At 41.5% G+C, this 22,315-nt stretch overlaps 1 protein-coding gene and 1 long non-coding RNA gene across 3 annotated transcripts in view; one reads left to right on the forward strand and one right to left on the reverse strand.

Annotated features, from left to right (window-relative positions):
• LOC122556570 overlaps positions 1-22,315 on the reverse strand; it is a 248,550-nt gene that overhangs the window by 156,648 nt on the left and 69,587 nt on the right. The window lies entirely within an intron of this gene.
• Positions 1-22,315, forward strand: part of LOC122556568 (solute carrier family 22 member 5-like) — a 74,174-nt gene that overhangs the window by 23,790 nt on the left and 28,069 nt on the right. Inside the window, exons 2-4 of one of the 2 annotated variants that reach the window (XM_043703384.1) lie at positions 8,143-8,246; positions 14,930-15,084; positions 21,090-21,261. In XM_043703384.1, the coding sequence (XP_043559319.1) occupies positions 8,143-8,246; positions 14,930-15,084; positions 21,090-21,261 (431 nt within the window). Of the gene's footprint in view, positions 1-5,966; positions 8,247-14,929; positions 15,085-21,089; positions 21,262-22,315 lie in introns of those variants that run through there. The other variant, XM_043703383.1, reaches the window with a different exon arrangement.

A 22,315-nucleotide genomic window follows, 5' to 3' on the forward strand; every position in this document is an offset into this window, starting at 1 on the left:
GGATAGGATAAATAGACAAAGTCTTTTCCCTGGGGTGGGGGAGTCCAGTTCTAGAGGGCATAGGTTTAGGGTGAGAGGGGAAAGATATAAAAGAGTCCTAAAGGGCAACTTTTTCATACAGAGGGTGATACGTGAAAGGAATGAGCTGCCAGAGAATGTGGTGGAGGCTGGTACAATTGCAACATTTAAGAGGCATTTGAATGGGTATATGAATAGGAAGGGTTTGGAGGGATATGGGCCGGTTGCTGGCAGGTGAGACTAGATTGGGTTGGGATATCTGGTCAGCATGGACAGGTAGGACCGAAGGTTCTGTTTCCAAGCTGTACATCTCTATGACTCTATGACCTGCCCCTACGAGTGCAACCCTAACAACACTCAAGAAGCTCAACACCACCCAGGATAAAGCAGCCCACCTGACCAGCACCTCATCCATAAACATCCACTCCCTCCACCACTGATGCTCAATAGCAGCAGCATGTACTATCTACAAGATGCGACATAGAAAATCAAAAGATTCTTAGATGGCACTTTCCAAAATCAAAACCACTTCCATCTCGAAGGACAAAGGCAGCAGACACATGGAACACAACCATCTACAAGCTCCCCTCCATGCCAGTCAACACCCTGACTTGGAAATACATTGCCGCTCCTCCATTGGCACCGGGCCAAAATCCTGCATCAAATTTCCTCACCAAGGACACCACGGGCCCACCCACAGCACATGGACCACAGCAGCCCAAGAAGGCAGCCCACTACCACCTTCCCAAGGGCAACAAATGCTCATTAGCCACATCCCAGAAGTGAATAACAATTGTGAGTGTGTGTGTGTGTGTGTGTCAGAGAGAGAGAGAGAGAAAAAGAATGGGAGTGTGTGTGAGAGAGAGAGAGTCTGAAGGTGTGTGTGCGTGTTTGTGAGTGAGAGAGAGTAATAAATAATTCAAAACTGTATAAATTAATTAAGGTAGAGAGATGACGACTATTTATCAAGGTGATGTTGTCAAAACAGGAGCGTAAGGAAGGCTTTACAGATTCAGAACAGTGTGGTGTGGTCACCTGTGGCATGACCTGAACTCAAGATCCCAGTTGAGGCCATCTTCATTGGTGCAAATCTTGGCTTTCAGTCACTGCTTGGCAATTCTGTATTGTTGTGTATCTCAGAGGCCACCTCGGAAGACGCTTACCCGAAGATCGGAGGCTGAAAGTCCTTGACAGCTGAAGTGTTCCCCGACTGTGCATCTGTTGTCATAGCGTCTGTATAGTCTCGCCAACATACCATGCCTCAGGGCATCCTTGCCTGCAGCATATGTGGTAGACAACGTTGAACAAGTCACATGAGTATCTGCCGTGTGGTGTTCCCATGTGTGATGGTAGTGTCCAAGTGGATGCTCTGAGATATCTTGCAGAGGTTGCCATGACAGAGTTGTATGTGTTGTGGGTGTTGTTGTCCTGAAGGCTGGGTAGTTTGCTGTGAACGATGGTCTGTTTAAGGTTTGGCGGTTGTTTGAAGGTGAGAACTGGAGGTGTAGGGAAGATCTTGGCAAGATGCTCATGGTCATCGATGACATGTTGAAGGCTGCAAAGAACATGTCATAGTTTCTTCGCTTTCGGGAAATACTGGCCGATGAAAGATACTCAATCAGTCTTACCCTGTGTCTGTTGTAGAGGAGGTCTTTGCTGTTTTTCACTATGGCATGTCAGAACTGGCGCTTGATGAGTTGAGGGTGTCTTTCAAACTTCCGCATCCCTTCTCATCTGAACAGATCCTGTGTATCACACACACACTTTTCACACAAACACACACACAGACACACACACACTCTCTGTCATGCGCACTCACACATTCTCGGTCTCTCTCCCACACACTCATACACATATAAATCTATAGGGTGAATCATTTAATCAAAGATGTTTTTATTTGCAGACATTCTATTTTGTTCAAAAAACATACAACTTGTAGTCACAATCAGTCAGTGTGGCATCTTATGAATTCCAGCTTCCGGAATAAAACCAATCTGATTCCACGTTAAAACTCTGAGACAGATTCTGACCAAAACCTCATACCTACAATGCAGTGCCTGAACTGAGATGTCCCCTTTTATATATTCCTATCGCTCTGCCTGATTGTCATGACAGCACAGCATTGACATTGACTTTATAAATACTTTACACACCATCTAACACTCTTGGTCACCCGCAGAGACATATTATCTGACACTCCAGTCACACTAGTTGTATGATCTTTTGATCTCTCGGCCTATAAATTCTGGGTCTGTGTGCGCTGCTGTTTCACTACACCTGACAAAGGGGCTGTGCTCCGAAAGCTTGTGCCATTTCAAATATGCCTGTTGGATTGTAACCTGGTGTCATGTGGCTTCTGTCTATGATGGGATGTTCTGCCTTGCAGGTAGTTTTTTTAATTGTTTGTTTAATTTATTGCAGTCAAAACAGTGAAAAGCTTTGTTTTACAACCAGTACAGGCAGTTCATAGCAAACAAGGACATAGGGTGCTTAGACAGAGTGAGGCACACAAGGTTACAACTGCACAGGAAGTGCGCAAAGCAAGATCAATGTTAGCAAGATCAAAATTATTTGAATTTAGACAGTCCATTCATCAGTCTAATAACAGCAGGGAAGAAGCTGTTCTTGAACCTGTTAGTGCATGTGTTCAAGCTTCTGTATCTTCTGCCTGACAGAGGAGGTTGTAGGAGAACATTACCGGAGTGGGATGAGTTCTCGATAATGTTGGCACCTTTCCATGGCAACAAGAAGTGTAAATGGAGTCCATGGATAAAAGGTTGGCTTCCGTGGTGCTCTGGGCTTCACATACAACTTTCTGTAGTTTCTTCCAGTCCTGGGCAAATCAGTTGCCATAACTAGCAGTTGCCATAACATGCAGCTGGATAGAGTGCTTTCTATCGTACATCTGTAAATGTTGGTGAGGGTCCTTATGGACATGTCAAATTTCTTGAGCCTCCTGAGGAAGAAGAGGCATAATTGTGCCTCCTTGACCATTGCATCTACGTGAGAGGTGCAGGACTGGTTGTTAGTTATCATGACTCGACCCTCTCCACCTCAGCTCCGTTGGTGTAGATAACACCATGCCCTCCTCCTTTCTTCCTTAGTCAATGATCAGATCTTTTGTTTTGCTGACATTAAGAGAGAGGTTGTTATCATTGCACCATGACACCAAGCCCTCTTTCTCTTTCCTGTACTCTGATTCATTGTTGTTTGATATCGACCTGGCATTGTGGTGTCATCAGGAAGCTTGTGAATGCCATTTGTACAGAATTTGGCCACACAGTCGTGAGTGTACAGGGAATACCATAGAGGGCTGAGAACACATCCTTGTAGGGCACCAAAGTTGACGGTTATCATAGAGGACATGCTGTTGTCTATCTTAAATGATTGCTGTCTGGGTTCAGGAAGCTGAGGATGCAGTTACAGGAGTGGAGTTGAGATGTAGGTCTCAGAGTTTTGAGATTGGTTTGGAAGGAATTAGGGTGTTAAAGGCGGAGCTGTAGTCAATAAGTAGAAGCTTGACATAGATGTACATGTTGTCCAGATGGTCCAGAGATAAGTGCAGGGCTAGGGAAATCGTGTCCGCTGCGAACCTGTTACACCGATAGGCAAATTACAGGGAATCAAGGCAGACTGGGTGGATGGAGGTGATGTAGGCCATGACCAGCCTCTCAAAGCACTTCATGATTATGGAGGTCAGAGCCACTGGGTGGTGGTTGGTGAAGCACACTGCATGTGTTTTCTTCAGTATTGGGATGATGGTGGTCTCCTTGAAGAGGTGAGGACTTCAGATTTCAGCAAGGAGAGGTTGAAGATGTTAGCAAATACCTTCACCAACTGGTCCGCACAGGATCTGAGTGCACGGCCGGGGCGACTCTGACTGAGCCCATCGCTTTCCTTGGGTTGACTCTCAGGAAGACCGATCTGACGTCTGCAGTGGTGACAGAGGGGAACAGGTATGTCCAAGACTGTCGGGACAGGTGACACCACCCCACTGGCATTCTGCTTAAACCGAGCATAGGAAGCATTGAGCGCATTAGGGAAGGTTGTGCTTTTATCCGATATCATGCTGTGCTTCATTTTGCATCCCATTATGTTATTTAGGCCTTGCCACAGGCAGCAGGAGTCCGTACGGTCGGTTTGGGTCTCTAACTTGGTCCATGACAGCCTCTTGGCATCTCTGTTGGCTTTGCGGAAGCCAACAGAGGTCTGGGTCATCTGACTTGAATGCTGCATGCCTGTCCTTCTGTGGCCACTGCATTTCCCAGTTCATCCAAGGCTTCTGGTTTGGAAACACACGGATTGGCTTCTTTGGCATGCAGTCCTCTATGCACTTGCTACTGAAGTCCATGAGAGTGGTGGTGTATTCATGTAGGTTGTCCGCAGTATTCTTGAATACAGTCCAGTCCACTAATTCCAAGCAGTCCTAGAAAAGCTTATCCACTTCCATAAGACCAGCATTGTCTTACTTTCTGCAAATGATCCTCCCCCATTTCAACTTCTGCTTGTAAGGTGGGAGGAGGAACTTTTCCAAATGTGGATGGGGTATGGAGCGGTAGGTGACTGATTGTATAGCAGTGGTCAAGGATGTTCAGTCTACTGGTGGGCAGAAGATATGTTGGTGGTATTTTAGTAGCACCCTTTTGAGGTTGGCCTTGAAGTCACCAGTCATGATGAATAAGGCCTTGGGGAACTTTGTCTCCAGAGGTTTTGTGGCGGTGTAAATTTCATCCAGAGAATTCCTTACTTCCGCATGGGGTGGGATGTAGACTGCTGTCAGGAGTGTGGAGGTGAATTCACGTGGCAGATAATAGGGACGGCATTTCACTGTGGGATATTCTATGTCCGGGGAGCAGTGACTCACCAGGGTCACCTAATCTGAGCACCACAAGGTGTTGATTATGAGGCAGATCCATCTATCCTTTGCCTTACCTGAGGACAAAGTATGTTCCATGCAATGTATGGAGAATCCCTCAGCTTGCAAGGCACAGTGAGAAGTGAGGAGAAAGTGAGGTCTGCAGATGCTGGAGATCAGAGCTGGAAATGTGTTGCTGGAAAAGTGCAGCAGGTCAGGCAGCATCCAGGGAACAGGAGAATCGACGTTTCGGGCATAAGCCTGAAGAAGGGCTTATGCCCGAAACGTCGATTCTCCTGTTCCCTGGATGCTGCCTGACCTGCTGCGCTTTTCCAGCAACACATTTCCAACAGTGAGAAGTGAGCCATGTCTCCATTAAACAGGGCACACAGCAGGTAGATATAAGATACTGAAGGAGTACTTTGAAGAAGAACAGTGGTGTTGTATCTCTGGTGTGCTCACCAATACTTACAAATAGCATCATCAAAAAACAGATTACTTGGTCCTTGCATTCTTGTTCATTATACTTGGCTGAGTCCAAGATAACTGCCATATTTCCTTCATTAAACCAGCTCCTGAATTTCTTCAGAAGTATTAAATTGACTATAAAGTGCATCAGGATGTTGAAAGTTGTGAAAGGGCTTTGTTAAATTTCATTTCTTTTTCTACATTTTCAGTATTTCTTGGTGCTTTCTGCAATACTTGAGTCTCAGTATCTGACATAAGCTTCCAGCTTTTTGTCTTAACAATGACTCTTGTATATGGGAGTATTTCTTCTGAATTTTCTGTGTTTTTGATAACTACCACCACTCTGAAACTGGTTTACATTGAAGGAGCTGCTTGCAGTTCCCTTTTACCAAATCATGTCTCAGCTCATGAAATTGTCCTCAGTTTGCTCAATTTGCCCTTGATTTACCTTTTTTCTATTCTATATATGCACTAAGTCTAACTGCTAATGGCTAAAATTTGCCTAACTTCTCCCCACCCTCCTCTCATTTATGTCTCCACCCTGCAGGCACTCTGCCTCTATTCCTGATGAAGGGCTTTTGCTCGAAATGTCGATTTTCCTGCTCCTTCGATGCTGCCTGAACTGCTGTTTTTTCCAGCACCACTCTCATCTAGAATCTGGTTTCCAGCATCTGCAGTCATTGTTTTTACCTAAAATCTGCCTAACAACAGGCCTAGGTGATAACAGCTGTGCAAGTGAAGCAGAAGTCCAGATTGAGTTACTTGCTAAAAGGTGTAAGGTTTTTACATATGGAGACAATGGCAGCAGAATCTATGTTTACAATGGTTGGTCTGCTAGTATCTAAAGTGCCTGGAAGATGTCAAAAATGGCATGTTGTAATCAATCAAGCATTAAACCATGCATTTATGTGCAAAATTAGATAGAGTTTTGGTTTCATAGATAGCTATAAAAAACAAGGTTGATGTAATTCACATTGCCATGAAGATAAATCAAGATCCAGAAGAGATTGAGCAAGAGGCAAGCATCTGTGGTTTATTGTAAAGGAATGTGAGGTGAATTACTTCACACTTTGATTGATAAGACCAAATTCAGGAGGATTTTAAACAAGGCTGGAGAATTTCACCTTACTTGTGCTAGAGGGTGAATCATCAAGAAAAACCTTAACTGTGGAAGACAAATCTGGGTTTAAGAGTTAAACAGCTGGAAAAGAAAGGGAAGAGAAATAAACCCTCATGAGTTAAGAATTATTTTACACAGGGTCCAGGAAAAAAAATGACTGCTTCTGGGACAGTGTCATGTGCACCTTTGAAGTGAGTGTTTATAGTAAATGGGGCAAGATCTGGTTTGTAGTTTAAAATATAGGTTACATAGAAATTGTGCTTACTTAATAGGAGTTTTTGTCTGTTTGTTACAGTAAAGTTCGTAAATCATCAATTTTAATGTGATACCCTTTCAGCTTTCACTGGAAGTTTAATTTTCATTTATATCATCATTTATATTACCAGTTTCCACAGGGATCATAACATATGTTATGATATTTCTAACATTTAATAATGCCTCACAGCTTGTAGGGTTTCCAGCGTACTAATGCTGGAACTATTGTCTATCTCCAGAATTTCTATTGCATTTGTCTCAAGTATATTTTGCTCATTTGTCACCTATTACAAGTACCCTGTGAGACAGTAAAGCAATCTTAATGTCTAATGCATCAAATGAATCTCTGAGTCAAATTACTGTTTGACTTCTGTTGTACCAATTTAGAATTGTCTGTGAGCTCACTTGCCACATGCATTAATGTACAAGAATCTGTTCTTTGCAGACAGGAAGAAGAATTGGCACACACTGCTATAGTTATCCAAACTCAGAACATATTTTCAGGGGTCAAAAAAAATTCTGAGATTTTATCTTTATATATAAAAAGTTGAAAAACATTTCAATTTTTAAGCAAGAATAGAATTTTCATCTCTACAGACTTACAATGTTCTGGACTAGATTGCTTTCAAAACAATATATGTCATTTCCTGAAGACCTTTTCTCGAAATAGCCTCAATTGATCAGAGTTGACTTGCAAATCAATTGGCAATCGTTTTGCATTCAATGGAAACTTTAACACCTTTGAAATTGGAAGGCTTGTGTCTGAATAGATGAGTGAAAGATGAAAAACTTTGCAAGCGTGTTCCTTTCTTCAATAGCAAATATATAATCTTATCAGTTTTCCTCAACAGATGAAATATATTTGTGACAGTCGAATAAAATGCAGATCGTATGTTGTCTGCTGGAATAAGAATAATCTTATGGATCCTTACATACTGTTTGTGCATTCAAAATCATTTCAAACAGACAGATGACTACTGAAGTGTAACCACTGTTGTGATGACAAGAAATGTGACAGCAACATTCCAAAAATGAGATGAAATAAATAATCAATTTAGTAAAACTGAAACAATCCTACTCTTCTTGAAGTAGAGACGCAAAATACTTACATCTGCCTGAGAGGGCAGACAGGATAACAAATTAACATCTGATATATTTTTTTAAATCTCTTCAGGGCTGAAGTGGAAACCAATTATGTGCACTGAAGCTTCTCAGGTGGCATTTTAACTCACAGTCCTCTGGCTTAAAGGTGCTGGTATTGTCACTGATGTGAAGCTAACATCATAGTGGTCTTGCTGAGCCATTATTTGTTTCCAATCTTCACTCCTATTACATGCCATTGTTAGATCCAAGACACAGAAATGACTTGTCTGTAACTTTCTCCAAACTTCATATAAAGACTTTTTCATTTCTATTTGCATTTCAGTGGGACTTAGTATGTGACAATGGCTGGAAAGGGCCATTTTCTACGTCAGTATACTTTATAGGAGTGCTGGCTGGTTCCTTTATTGCAGGACAGTTAGCTGACAGGTGAGTTATTTCCTTTATCTAGTTCTTCCAGGTATATTCTTCAATTTAATTTGCACTGACAAATACAGGTTTTGCAGCTGAATTATTGTTGGATGCACTTGGATCCACAAGTGCTGTGGATATTGCTGTTATGTTCTTGATATCCAGATTTCAGAAGGTGTCTGGGCTGCTTGCTGCATGCAGCTGGGTTTTGCATAAAGATTCAAAACACTGGCTTCCAGGATGCCTTTCAAACAGGTAAATGAACATAACCGTGGATCAGGCGAATTATCTGCAATATAAACTATGGTTCTGATGAAAAGTCGTTCATAGATGCTGCCAGACCTGTTAATTATTGCTAGCACTTTCTCTTTTTATTTCAAAATCCCAGCATTCCCAGGTATTTTGCATTTGTACTAAGGTCTTCATTACTTGGCTATGGAATGTTGGGGAACGAAGGGTTTAATTCAGGGTTGGTACCGGAAGGCATTGTCCAGTTGGATCAGGCTTCATTTGAAGCAGACTCTGACAGAAAGGATAAATAGCCTGGTCACAAGGTCCTTAAACTAGTGAATGAGGGGTTCTGTGGTGGGGAGTGGAGGGGTGGAGGACTCAGCTGGCAATTATAACTAATAGTTTAGAAAGACAAATGAGAAGAGAAACAGAGTAATGGCCAGAAATGGTGGTTTAACATTGCACGTGGAGGGAAAACTATATGACATGAAGTAATTAAACCAGGACAAAAGAATAAAAATTGTCCACAATATAGTAAAACTGAAACACAAGTTAGAGGGTAAAGAGCTTTTTATAAAGCATGTGGATCCTAAAAAATATTGAATGAATTGCAGACTCCTGTTCGTCTAAGAGCATGTGACAAGGTCGGCTTTGCTGAGATGCATCTGTGAGATGGTCAGGAATAGGAGAACTTTAAATACCAGTTTAGAAGGACTACAGATCAATAAGGCAACTGGTTGAGGAGATGGAGTAGTCGAAATGATTTAGGATGAAATCACTTAGAACATAGAACAATACAGCGCAGAACAGGCCCTTCGGCCCTCGATGTTGCGCCAACTTCAATGATAAGAAATGATTATAATGAGAGCTAAGCAGGTAGTGGAGATTTTATGTATAGAATTAAGAAATAAAAAAGGACTTAAAACAATAGTGGGAGCGTTGTGTAGGCCCCTGGTAACATCTATCAGAAATTGTATGGATACAGAGATTAGACAAGGATACAGGAAGGACAGAACAGTTTTCTTGGAGGATTTTAACATTGTTATTTTAGGTTAAGCAGTCCAAACTATGGCAGAAATGCAATGAACTTCTTCAATGGGTCTTAAGGCCAACAAAGGAACATGAAATTGCATTGAGGAGTGGAAAAGCTTTAATTAACAGTCTAAAGATGCATGAACATTTCTATGTTAGCATTCATATCATGTTCAGATCAGGAGCCCTTAAAACTGAGAATTGAGCAATTTTCAATGGAAATAAGGAAATTGCAAATAATGAATTTATATCAGAATTTTAAGTAGAGGGAGAAGGTCAATTGCCAGACATCTCAGGGAAATTAATATTTTACGCAAATTAATGCAAGTAAAATGAAGAAAGTGAACTCAATAAAGAGTAACAAATTCACAGCAAGAAATGCTTTCCTTCTTATTGTTTTAATGGACTTGGTATATGAGAGGAATAATGTTCCAGACTTTTCAATTTAGGAAGCTTTTCTTTAGAGTCGAGAGTGTGGTGCTGGAAAAGCACAGCAGGTCAGGCAGCATCTGAGGAGCAACAAGATCGACATTCTGGGCAAAAGCCCTTCATCAGGAATGAGAAACTTTTTCTTTAAATGAGAAACACAGCAGTGAGAGGGAAAGCTTCATGAGAATATATTGAGACCTAGGCTCAGAGGGCCCCCAGCTGGAGGGAGGGATATTTGACACCTTCAGCGTCAGGGGAGAAAATTCAGAGTGAGGTTAGAGGGAAGTGATGGGTTGATTAGTTCATGATTTAAAATGTGTATCTTTTTGGAAGAAGAGATTAATGGGAAACAACAGGAAGGAGGATGATATCATGGGTGTGAACTCTGCTATCATGCAAGTGAAAGTCAGAGCGTTTGGAGTATTATGTACAATTCTGGTCACCCTGTTATAGGAAGGATGTTATTAAACTGGAAAAGGTGCAAAAAGGATTTATGAGGACGTTACCGAGACTAGAAAGTTTGTGTTATGAGGAGAGGTTGGATATGCTGGGACTTTTTTCCCTGGAGCGTAGGAGGCTGAGGGGTGACCTTATGCAGGTTCATAAAGTCATGAGGGGTATGGATAAGTTAAATAGCCAAGGTCTTTTTCCCATGGTAGGGGAGTCAAAAACTAGACAGCATAGGTTTAAGATGAGCAGGGATAGATTTAAAAGAGACCTGAGGGGCAAACCTTTTCAACAGAAGGGTGGTACATATATGGAACGAGCTGCCAGAAGCACTAGAGGCATGTAATTACAACATTTAAAAGACATTTGCACAGCTACATGGACAGGAAAGGTTTAAAGGGCTATGGGCCAAACACAGGCAAATAGGACTAGTACAACTTAGAAAACCTGGTTGGCACGGGATGAGTAGAACCGAACGACCTGTTTTTTGCTGTAGAACTCTCTAACTCTATCTTAAGAACATAGAACATTACAACGCAGTACAGGCCCTTCGGCCCTCAATGTTGCGCCGACCTGTCATACCAATCTGAAGCCCATCTAACCTACACTATTCCATGTACGTCCATATGCTTGTCCAGTGATGACTTAAATGTACTTAAAGTTGGCGAATCTACTACCGTAGCAGGCAAAGTATTCCATACCCTTACTATTCTCTGAGTAAAGAAACTACCTCTGACATCTGTCCTATATCTATCACCCCTCAATTTAAGGCTATGCCCCCTCATGCTCGCCGTCACCATTCTTGGATAAAGGCTCTCCCTGTCCACCCTATCTAATCCTCTGATTATCTTATATGTCTCTATTAAGTCACCTCTCAACTTTCTTCTCTCTAAGAAAAGTAGGGTAAGGGAAGCAAAGTTAGTGTAAGGGAAGTAAGCTTATAATGTATTGGCATAGTACATTATTTTTAGAAAAGGAGTAACTAAGTGGTTTGAGGGAAGCATGGGCAGCACGGTGGCACAGTGGTTAGCACTGTTGCCTCACAGCGCCAGAGACCCGGGTTCAATTCCCACCTCAGGCAACTGTTTGTGTGGAGTTTGCACATTCTCCCTGTGTCTGCGTGGGTTTCCTCCCACAGTTAGGTGAATTGGCCATGCTAAATTGCCCGTAGTGTTAGGTGAAGTGGTAAATGTAGGGGAGTGGGTCTGGGTGGGTTGCTCTTCGGAGGGTCGGTGTGGACTTGTTGGGCCGAAGGGCCTGTTTCCACACTGTAAGTAATCTAATCTAAAAAAGTCATGACAGCAGAGTTCACACCCATGATATCATCCTCCTTGCTATGTGACAAATCATGTAAGCCTCAGGTATCCCTGGTGACCACATGTGCAGCTATTGGCTAACAGCATTTCAGAATTTGTGGATGAATTCATTATGGAGGCTCTGCAATGCTGGGCATATCATGGATTGCACTTGGAGGTCACACCACAGGTGACGACTGAACAGGCAGAAAGGGCATGGAAGGTAGTGCAGGAGTTCCCTGTCGCCATCCCCCTTTCTAACAGATATGCCATTCTGAAAACTGTTGAGGAGATGGGACCTAACTCATGGTACCATGGGTGGGTCTGCTGCACAAGAGGGGAGGAAGAGGAATGGAAGGACACTGGTACGGCATTCACTTGAAAAGCAATTCCACACTGTAGGCATTCTAAGCAGACAGGCATTAGTGTGGCTGTTAAAGAAATCCAGGATGGTATGCTGCCGTCCTGGTGCCAGGGATGTCACTGAATAGCTACAGCCTGAGACGGAGGCGAAACAGACAGAGGTTTTTGTAAGTATTGGTGCTAAGGACATAGGGAGAAAAAGAGATGAGTCCTGCAATCAGGAATTAGGTGCTAGTAAGTACAGAAATAGGAAGTGAGGTCAGTTGAATGCATGGCTATAGAGATGGTGCAGGAGGATGTCTCTGGATTTCTGGGACATTGGGGCCATTTCAGGAGAAGGTGGACTGGACTGTATTGGACTAGCAGCCTTGTGGTGAGGTTTTGCTCGGACTCCTGCAGAGGGTTTAAACTAATTTAGTTGGGGGGTGTGGTTAGGATCCTAAGGGAAGGGTGAGCAGGGAGTGATGCACAGCCAAATTGCAAAGAAATAGCAAGTGAGCCAAGAAAGTATAGAAATTATTGGTAGGTAAAGGCACTAGGGTGTTTGGCAAGGTTGGATGGTATTTATTTTAACGCAAGGAGTCTGATGAACAAGGCAGATGAGTTGGCGGCGCAAGTTAAAACATGGGATGTGTTTTAATTGTTATCACTGAGGCATGGTTGAGCGAAGAGCACAATCAGTAGTTCCATATTCCATGATATATCCAGAGACAGAGAATGAGGTAACAGAGGCGGGAGTGTCGCAATATGCAAAAACAGAAATTTCTGCAGAAACTCAGCAGCTCTGGCAACATCTGTGGAAAGAAAGCAGAGTTAATGGTTTGAATCCAGTGTCTCTTCCTCAGAACTATTAGTAGCTGGGAAAAAAAAAGCTTGTATTTATGCTAGCTGAAGTGAATGAGGGGTGGTTGAGAGGAAGGTGGAGACAGAGCTCAGAGGGAGAGATATAAAAGGGGGAGCTAAACAAGGCGCTAGTGGTTAGCAGGCCAAAACAGAAGAAGCTGAATAAAAGATAATAAGAGCTAAGAGTGAGGAAAATGGGTTAGCTGTGCTGATTGCAACTTATATAATGTGATATAACTGCAGATGCTATTAATTAGAAACAAAACCCAGAAATTGCTGGAAAAGCTCAGTAGAAGCATCTGTGGAAGTAAGTCAGAGTTAACATTTTGGGGTGAGTGACCCTTCCTCAGAATTTGGTGGTAATGTGATAATAGGCCTAAAAAGTATGCAAGAATGGATGACTCTGCTGACAGCAATCCATGTCATAAAAAGACCAGATGTGAAGTAGGTTAAAAACAAGAAAGGATGTTGTAGAAGGCTCGAAAGTTATTGAACACAATGTAGAGTTCTAGAGGCTGCTGGGATCCCCAAGTAGAAAAAGCCCTGAACCATCCTGATCCATCTCCACCCTTTCCCACCTGGCTCAGTTCATCCACACTCTGAACAATTTCTCTTTCAACTCCTCTCACTTTCTTGGGTCAAAGATGTGGCCAGGGGTACTCACATGGGTCTCATTTATGCCTGTCTCTTAGTGGGGTACACGGAACATTTCTTGTTCCAGTTCTACTCCAGCCCCCTACCCACAACTCTTTCTCCGGAATATCGATGACATCATCGGTGCTGCTTCCCTTTCTCATCCGTAATTAGAAACATTTATCAATTTTTCTTTCAATTCCACACTGTTTTCACCTAAATCTGATTCCTCCTTTAATTTCTTCAATATCTGTTTCCATTTCTGAGGATAGGCTAGTCCCCAATATACACTATAATCTCACTGACTTCCACAGTTACCTGAACTATGCAACCTCACACCCTACTTCCAATGAAGACTCTATTCCATTCTCCCAGTTCATCCATCTCCATTGCATCTTTTCCAATGTTGCCAGCTTCTGTGAAATGTCCACCTTCTTCCTCGACCAGTTGTGTCCGACCCATCTCCCACAATTTGGGCCTCACCCCCTCTGTTAGCAATAACAGCAATAGGGTCCACCTAGTCCTCACCTACCATCCCACCAGCATCCACATCCAAAGGATCATTAGTCACTATTTCTGTCACATTCAATGGGATTTCACCACCAGATACATATTTCCCTCCCATTCCTTGTCAGCCTTCTGCAGAGACTATTCCCTACACAACACATTGGTCCACTCCTCCTTTCACTCCCAACACTTCCTCAGACCCCCATGGCATCTTACCATGCAAACACAGAAGGTGTAACAGCTGCCTGTTTACTTCTTCCCTCCACAATATTCAGGACCCATGTCACACCTCCCAAGTGAAGCAGTGATTTACCTGAGCTTCACTCAATTTAGTCTACTGTACTCACTACTTACAAAATAGTCTATTCTGCGTTGAGGAGACAAAACGTAGATTGGGCAACCGCTTTGCAGACACTTATGTTGAATCTGTAAAAATGACCCTGAGCTTCCTGTTGCCCGCCACTTCAACACACCACCATGTTCCCTCACCAACATCTCTACCATGGGCTTTCTGCAGCGAAGCTCAGCACAAGCTGTAGAACAGCACCTTATTTTCCAATTGGGAACTCTGCAACCTTCTGGATTCAATATCAAGTTCAATAGGTCTCTCCCGCCTTGAAGTGACCCTGAGAACTTCCATCCGCAACATTCTATTGTCTTCACACTTTGCCAATCATGAGGTTTAAATCTGTAGGTTTTTTTAAATAGCAGTCCTCCTTTTGAAAACAACACCTTTTGGAATTTAAAGTAGTGTCTATAAACACTTTGGGACTTTGATCAATTTTCATTGATTGTACACGAATAAACATGCACACATGCAAATATATGCATGATTTAGCATGTAAATAAGTACGTGTAAGCTTATGTCAGTGACTATACAGTAACGTCTAAGTCAACATATTATGTGTTTCTGTTTTACAGATTTGGAAGGAAGAAAGTTATGTTTTTAACCTTGGCTTTACAGACTGTATTTGGCATAATTCAAACATTTTCTCCAAACTGGGAAATATTCTGCACTTTCAATTTTCTTGTGGGTCTCGGGTCAATTTCAAACTATATGGTGGCTGTTGTTCTAGGTAAGAATCTATCCGTTTCCTTGCTACCTTTGATGATGCTGTCATTCTCAGTAGACTGCTAAATTCTGGTCATTATGTAATGACTTGGAAAATTTTTAGAACATCCATTCAGTTTTATGGCCTCTTCTTTTCTCCCCAATCCTTGTGGGGGCAGATGGTCAAAAAGTTCCAAAATGAGAAAGGTACCAGAATATTTCTGCTGGGAGTATAAACCAGTCAATCACTAATTGAGGAAAAGCAACAGAATATATGAAATATGAGCTCTGATTCCCAAACTTCAGTGACAATAATCATAATACAGAAGAATGCTAGTATTAAATTTTGGGCACTTCTATTATTTGCCAAAATATACTTTGTTCCTAAAATTTGTAAAATCACACTGCGAAATAGTTGCAAATTGTGCAATGAAATTCGTCTTGTCTCCATATAGCATATTCTAATCTTAGGTACTTCAATATAATTGTTAGACTTTTAATATTTGCATATATTTGCAAAAAATATGCCTTCCCAATCAGGCACAGAGCCTGAAGGCAAATCTTTTCAAATTGAATAATTACAGAATGTGCAATGGAATTCTAGTTTTCTTTATACAACACGTTCCACTTGAGGTTTTTAATGCAATTTTATTATTTTGATATTCACAATTTTATTATCAGATAGGGCATTTTTATTCTGAGATCTCTTTTTGAGAATAACCTGAAGGCTACCTTAGTTTTCAAGAACGCCTTTTGCTTTATAATTTCCAATTTATTTAATAATCCAATCCCAAAGTTACAATACCTTTTGTATTTGATTTACATAAGCCTTATATAATCCACACACAGAAGCAGAATTAGAAGAATTTACCAGTATTCTCAATAATTATGAATTCTCCATTGAACTGAAAGTCACAACACACAAGGAAATTATTAATTTCTTATCATTCTAGTTAAATAGAAACAAGACAAAATGCATAAATTAGCAGCATATGTCTGTTTTGAAAATAACTGGCATTCATCTAATACACATAAAGCCATCACCGTAAACAGCCCTTCTTCTGAGATTGGTAAAGGCATAGCGAATACTTTTTCAGCATATATGCTAACAGCCAGAATATCTTAGTACAGTAATGACCAACCTTTCTCACGCATCTCAGATTTCACTTTCAGTAGCATCCATTTCACTTTTCCCGGCGTTATAGCTCCTAAAAATATGCAGGCTTAACCTAAAAATTCAAATTTCATTTCCAAGGAACTGATTGTATCAGTGATTTCACATTTGCCTGGCTAATAGTGAGCTGAGTATTCCCTTACTGACAGATTTAAAACTGTTCTCTCTCCTTTGTGCATCTCCCATACAGTTTTCCTCTATGCTTCACCTGTAGTTTGTTTCATCCCCATAGCTTTTGCAACCTCCTTCTCTCACCTTGCAGATCCCCTTCCATCACCTCTCTTGTAAAATTACCATCTCCTGTAGTCATCTTGCAGCTTCTTCCTTTCCCCAGCTGCTCCCTGAAGCTTATTTCTTCCCCCACCTCATTACAGCTTGCTGCCTCTTTATTTCCTTGCCTCCAGCCCTTGTATATACATTTTACCTCTACATCCCTTTTATTTGAGAATGGAATTGTTTGCTCAGATAAGATCAGGGCACATTTCAAGTTTATTTCAGTAGTATTCATTAAAGAAACAATTGTGCAGAAGATATTTCCGTCTAAAGCTATTGTAGTGCCACTTATTAGCAGAAGTTCTCTCAGATGATTCTTGAGGTTACTGTTACACTACAGTATATCTCAGAGGCTCAACTGCACATTCAAACTCTACATTTTCCCACAGGTACTTTCGCAGTTTTCAACATCATTGAAAGTACTTTCTTGATGCTACTGACTGAAAATATTGAACTGAAACTATTTCCAACCTCATCATTTACCCCCAAAATGTGGTGTTCACAGATTTAAATGCTCTGGCAGCCTTACTGTTCTCCCTGGACTCATTGTTCAAGAAGTTCCAGAAGGGCAATGGTCTGTGGGCTGATCTCAAATCATAAACTCAACAGCAGAAATGAGTGGAATAGGTTTAGTAAAGTCACACCACACCTTTCAGTGTTGAAAGGTCTGGTTGTCTCTGGGCAGTTGTGTCACAATCAAGACCAATGGGTGTTTGTTGAGAGGAAATCTACTTCCTTTACTCGACCCTTTGATTGATTTTACCTTGTAGTACTCTGTCACAATATTTTGTGTTGAAAAGATGATTTAGCAATGAAACACAGCTGATGGGTGAAGTGGGACCATCAAAAATGAGAGGGTAGATATCACTGTTCCTCTTCACTGGCAATATAATGAGCTCCTTGGATTGCAGTCTTAAGTTTAGGATGCAGAAATTAATGAATCAGCTGGAAGAATGCAGATTATTGGTTTAATCCTTCAGGATTTATACAAAGATTTTGAATTATCGATGAATATCTTTGCAGTAATTGTTTGTTGCGATGAAGAATTTACTATTAGGTCGGTTAGGACGACATCTGTGGTTGCTGCAAAGAATTTTGGGTGAAAAAGCAATATAGGATGAACTTCACCTTCAACTGCTCTTGCTTCTGACAGTATCCTTAGAAATCTAGGTAAGGTGAAGGAATCTTCTGAGCTGTCATAGGAAAGAAAATTCTAATGGAATTTTTTGAGGACATGACTAAATGTTGTTTATGGGCAGTTTATGTTGTTTATATGGAGTTCAACAAATGGGAAACTGATAGAGAAGGTAAAAGCTCATGGGAAACTGGGGTAAGTTGGATCCAAAATTGACTTAGTGGCAGATGATAGAGGGTGGTGGCAGAAGGCTGCTTGTTTGACTGGGGTTCAGAGTGCAGTAGTGTACTGCAGGCATCAGTACTGGGTCCCTTATTGTTCATGATATTCATAAATGATATTGATGAGAATGTGGAGTTTAGTAAGTAATGTTGTGGATGACACAAAGATTAGCTGGGTGGTTGACAGCGAGGTGTTAGGTTACAGGAGGTAATAAACAGATTGATCAAATGGGCAGATATGTGACAGATGAAATTTAACTCTAATAAATGTGATGTGAGCCGCTTTGGAAAAAGTAACAAGACCATGAGACCATGAGATGTGGGAGCAGGATCAGGCCATTCAGCCCATTAAGTCTGCTCTGCCATTTGATCATGGCTGATATGCTTCTCAACCCCATTCTTCTGCCTTCTCCCCCTAATCTTTGATCCCCATACTAATTGGATACCTATCTATTTCCGTTTTGGATACACTCAGTGCCTTGGCTTCCACAGCCTTCTGCGGCAGCATCCATGGATTCACCACCCTCTGGCTGAAGGTATTCCTCCTCATCTCAGTTCGAAAGGGGTGTCCCTTTACTCTGAGGCTGTGCTCTTGAATCCTGGTCTCTCTTGTTAATCGAAACATCTTCTTCACAATGACTTTATTTAAGCCTCATAGTATTCTATAAGACTAGGGAATGTGCAATAAATGTCACAACACTAGAAGCTGAAAGGAATGGAGGGACCTTGGGGTGCTTGTCCACAGATACCTGCAGTGGTTCAAGAAGGCAGCTCACCACCACCTTCTCAAGAGCAACTAGGGATGGGCAATAAAACTGGCCTAGCCAGCAATGCCCATATCTCATGAGTGAATAAAAAAAATGCTTGCAGGAAAGGTTACTAATTGAGAAGGTGCACAGAACACTTGCCTTTATTAGTCATGTCATAGATTAAAAGAACAAGGAGGTCGTGTTGAAGCTGTATAGAACTTTGGCAGGGCTAGGCCGCAGCTGGAATGCTTCATGCAGTTCTGGTCACCACATTATAGGAGAAATGTGATTACACCGCATAGGTGCAGAGGACATTCACCAGGGGTGGCTGAACAGGCTGGGGCTGTTTTCCCTGGAGCGTCGGAGGCTGGGGAGTGACCTTATAGAAGTTTACAAAATTATGAGGAGCATGGATAGGATAAATAGGCAAAGTCTTTTCCCTGGGGTTGGGGCATAGGTTTAGGGTGAGAGGGGAAAGATATAAAAGAGACTTAAAAGGCAACATTTTCACGCAGAGGGTGGTACGGGTATGGAATGTGCTGCCAAAGGAAGTGGTGGAGGCTGGTACAATTGCAACATTTAAGAGACATTTGGATGGGTGTATGAATAGGAAGGGTTTGGAGGGATATGGGCTAGGTGCTGGCAGGTGGGACTAGATGGGGTTGGGATATCTGGTCGGCATGGATGGGTTGGACCGATGGGTCTGATTACATGCTGTACATCTCTATGACTCTATGACTCTAAGTATTTTAGCTATGAAGAACGGTTGGATAAGTTCAGATTGTTTTCTTCAGAGTTGAGAAGGTTGAGGGGGCAGCATGAACAGGGTGAATAGAAGGCGGGTGTTCCCCTTCATCAAAGGGTAAATAACAGGGGTCATATTTTTAATGTGCAAAGCAGGATGTTTAGGATGGATTTAAGGAAAACATTTTTTACCAGAGGGCTGTCAGGGATCCTGGAATGCATTGCCTGGAAGAGTAGTTGAGACGGGAAATCTCACAACCTTTAAAAAAACTTGAGTGAACATTTGAAGTGTCATATCATTCAAAGCTATGAGCCTAGTATGGGTAAGTGGGACTAGTACAGTTAATAGTATATTTTCAACAATACAGGCTCAATGGGCCAAAGGGCCTCTTCTGTATTTTTTGATCTATGACTCTGTCATTCTCATACTTCAATTTTAACTTGGGCTCTTTGTGCATGCTCAGAATTCACTGTTCTCTGTATCCTATATGATCTGCAAGATCTGATCACATTTTCTCTGTTGATAGTTGCAAGATCATTGTGTTTGTTTGAGGGTATTGGTATTTTTATCATACCTGCAGTAGCCCCAATTCATTGATTGCACTGTTTGTCACATAAACTGGCATCACTAAAAAATGGCATAAGTGTTTGGAGAGTCAGCTCCCACAGAATTTTCTTCATGTAATGATGAAATGGGTTGACAGTACAATGCTCCCTTGTTTGCACACTGTGTGCTTCCCCTATATAGGAGCTCCTAGCTCCTTTTTCAAATTGACTGGCTGAGATGTATCAAATATTCTATGGATCATAATGGAATAGTGTTAGTTAGATGGGCTTCAGATTGGTTTCACAGGTCAGCACAACATCGAGAGCTGAAGGGCCTGTACTGCACTGTAATGTTCCATGTTCTATGAAGCTGATCAAAATTGGAAAGGTTGAGGTGACTCTTTACACAAGATTATCCCTAATATTTAATATGCAAAATTTCAGTTGTTTGTAAATATCAAGGTTAATTGTGGCAAAATTACCATTAATCATCTTGATATCCACCTCATATTCCTTGAGACACTGAGGCATTTTCACTCAAAATGAAATGTCGGCATCAATTTGGCCCCAAGCCTGACCACTCAACGAGGATTTGTTCTGATTCTGCAAAAATCATTATTAATCAGCTCATTAATAACTTTACCATTAGAGGTAGGTGTTACTAGTAAGTAACCTTTAACTGGGATAATGGTACTTTCAAGATCTTAGATCTTGATGCCATTCTAAGATGCCAGCCAGTATATAAAAGCTGTTCCTGAGTGAAAGCCCAATTCAAAATGCTTGTTTTTGTTTATGTTGACAGACAAAATATCCTGACCAGAATGCCTAGCTGCAGGTGTCCAGTCAAGAGCCCAAGTAACGATTCTGACTTGCAAGGAATGAATGCCCAGCTGAATACACTTTAAACATGGTCCCAGAACTAAATAAACGTGGGGAGTAGCTACTTCCTTCCAGCTCCTGCACAAGTGGCCTGCACATGTAATGTGAAGCTTGTCATTGTGTGAGGGAATCAAATCTCCCTGAGTAGAAGTGATGTTCACTTCTGCAGCTGCCACCAGACCGAGGCTGCAGAGTGAAAGATTTTATTCTGTTCTCTTTCTTCACAGTTGCTGTCTGACCTGCTGATTATTTACAGCATTTTCTTTGTTTTCAAAAAATACAATCACTGTTGTTCTGTTACCGTTATAGGATCTGAACTTGTTGGGAAATCTGTTCGTATCATATATGCTACAATAGGGATTGGCACTTCCTACGCAGCCGGTTATATGTTCCTGCCTTTTGTTGCATACTTCATACGAAGCTGGGAGATATTGATTTTGACGTTGGCTCTCCTTGGCTTTCTGTATATTCCTTTGTGGTGGTAAGTAGGAATTAGAGATTTAACCTGTGTATCCACACTTTAATTTCTCATCAAGTGCTGCCATGGATTCAATCAAGATAAAATAATTTAAAACTCTTGTTTAAATGAGGATGAGATTCAAGATCGCCATTGGCATTATATTAAAAAGATGTACTAACAGCTTCTTGACTATGGTGAGAAGTTAAGTGTTCATTGGGGATAATTTTTTATCTTCACTGCACATGGCAATTCAATGGGTTCTGGAATAGGTAGATAATCAGCTTTAAGAGATTACTATCCAGATGGTGATGGTGAACATTACTTCAAGAGGGTTCTAACTCATAAATTAATAATAACATCTGGATACTCAATGTATTGGAATTCTGATCCAGTCATTTCACTGCCTTGGGTTGAGTCTGGATGACTAACATGTTAAACCATTGCCTTTCCAATGTTAACTTTTTCGACTGATTGTGTCCTCAATAATCAGAAGACTCTGGAACAAGAAAATCCATATTCATGAAATTTTCTAGCTCCAAACTTTTCTTATGACAATGCTATTTTGTAAATAATGAAAATAAAAGGTCCATGCTGCTGCCACCTGCAGTGTTTTGATTTGATTTGATTTATCATTATTGTCACATATACCGAGGTACAGTGAAAAGCATTGTTTTCCATACTATACAGGCAGACCAAAACCATACAAAGTGCACCAAATAACAGAAGAGTGCAGAATACAGTGTAACAGCTGAACAGAAGGTGCAGAAATAGATTAGCATTAAAATTTGGAAGGCCCATTCAAAAGCCTGCTAACAGCAAGGAAGAAGCTGTCCTTGAATCTGTTAGCGCATGTATTTAAACGTTTCCATCTTCTACCTGACAGAGGAGGGTGGAAGTGAATATAATCGGGGTCGGGGTCAGAGGGATTTTTAATTATGTTGGTTGCTTTCCTGATGCAGCGGGAATTATTGATGGAATCAATGGATGGAAGGCTAGTTTATGTGACGGACAGGGCTGTGTTCATGATTCTCTGTAGTTTCTTACGAGCTTGGGAAGAATAGTTGCCATACCTCTC

This window comes from Chiloscyllium plagiosum, chromosome 14 (assembly GCF_004010195.1).
Source record: "Chiloscyllium plagiosum isolate BGI_BamShark_2017 chromosome 14, ASM401019v2, whole genome shotgun sequence".
Classification (NCBI taxonomy): Eukaryota; Metazoa; Chordata; class Chondrichthyes; order Orectolobiformes; family Hemiscylliidae; genus Chiloscyllium; species Chiloscyllium plagiosum.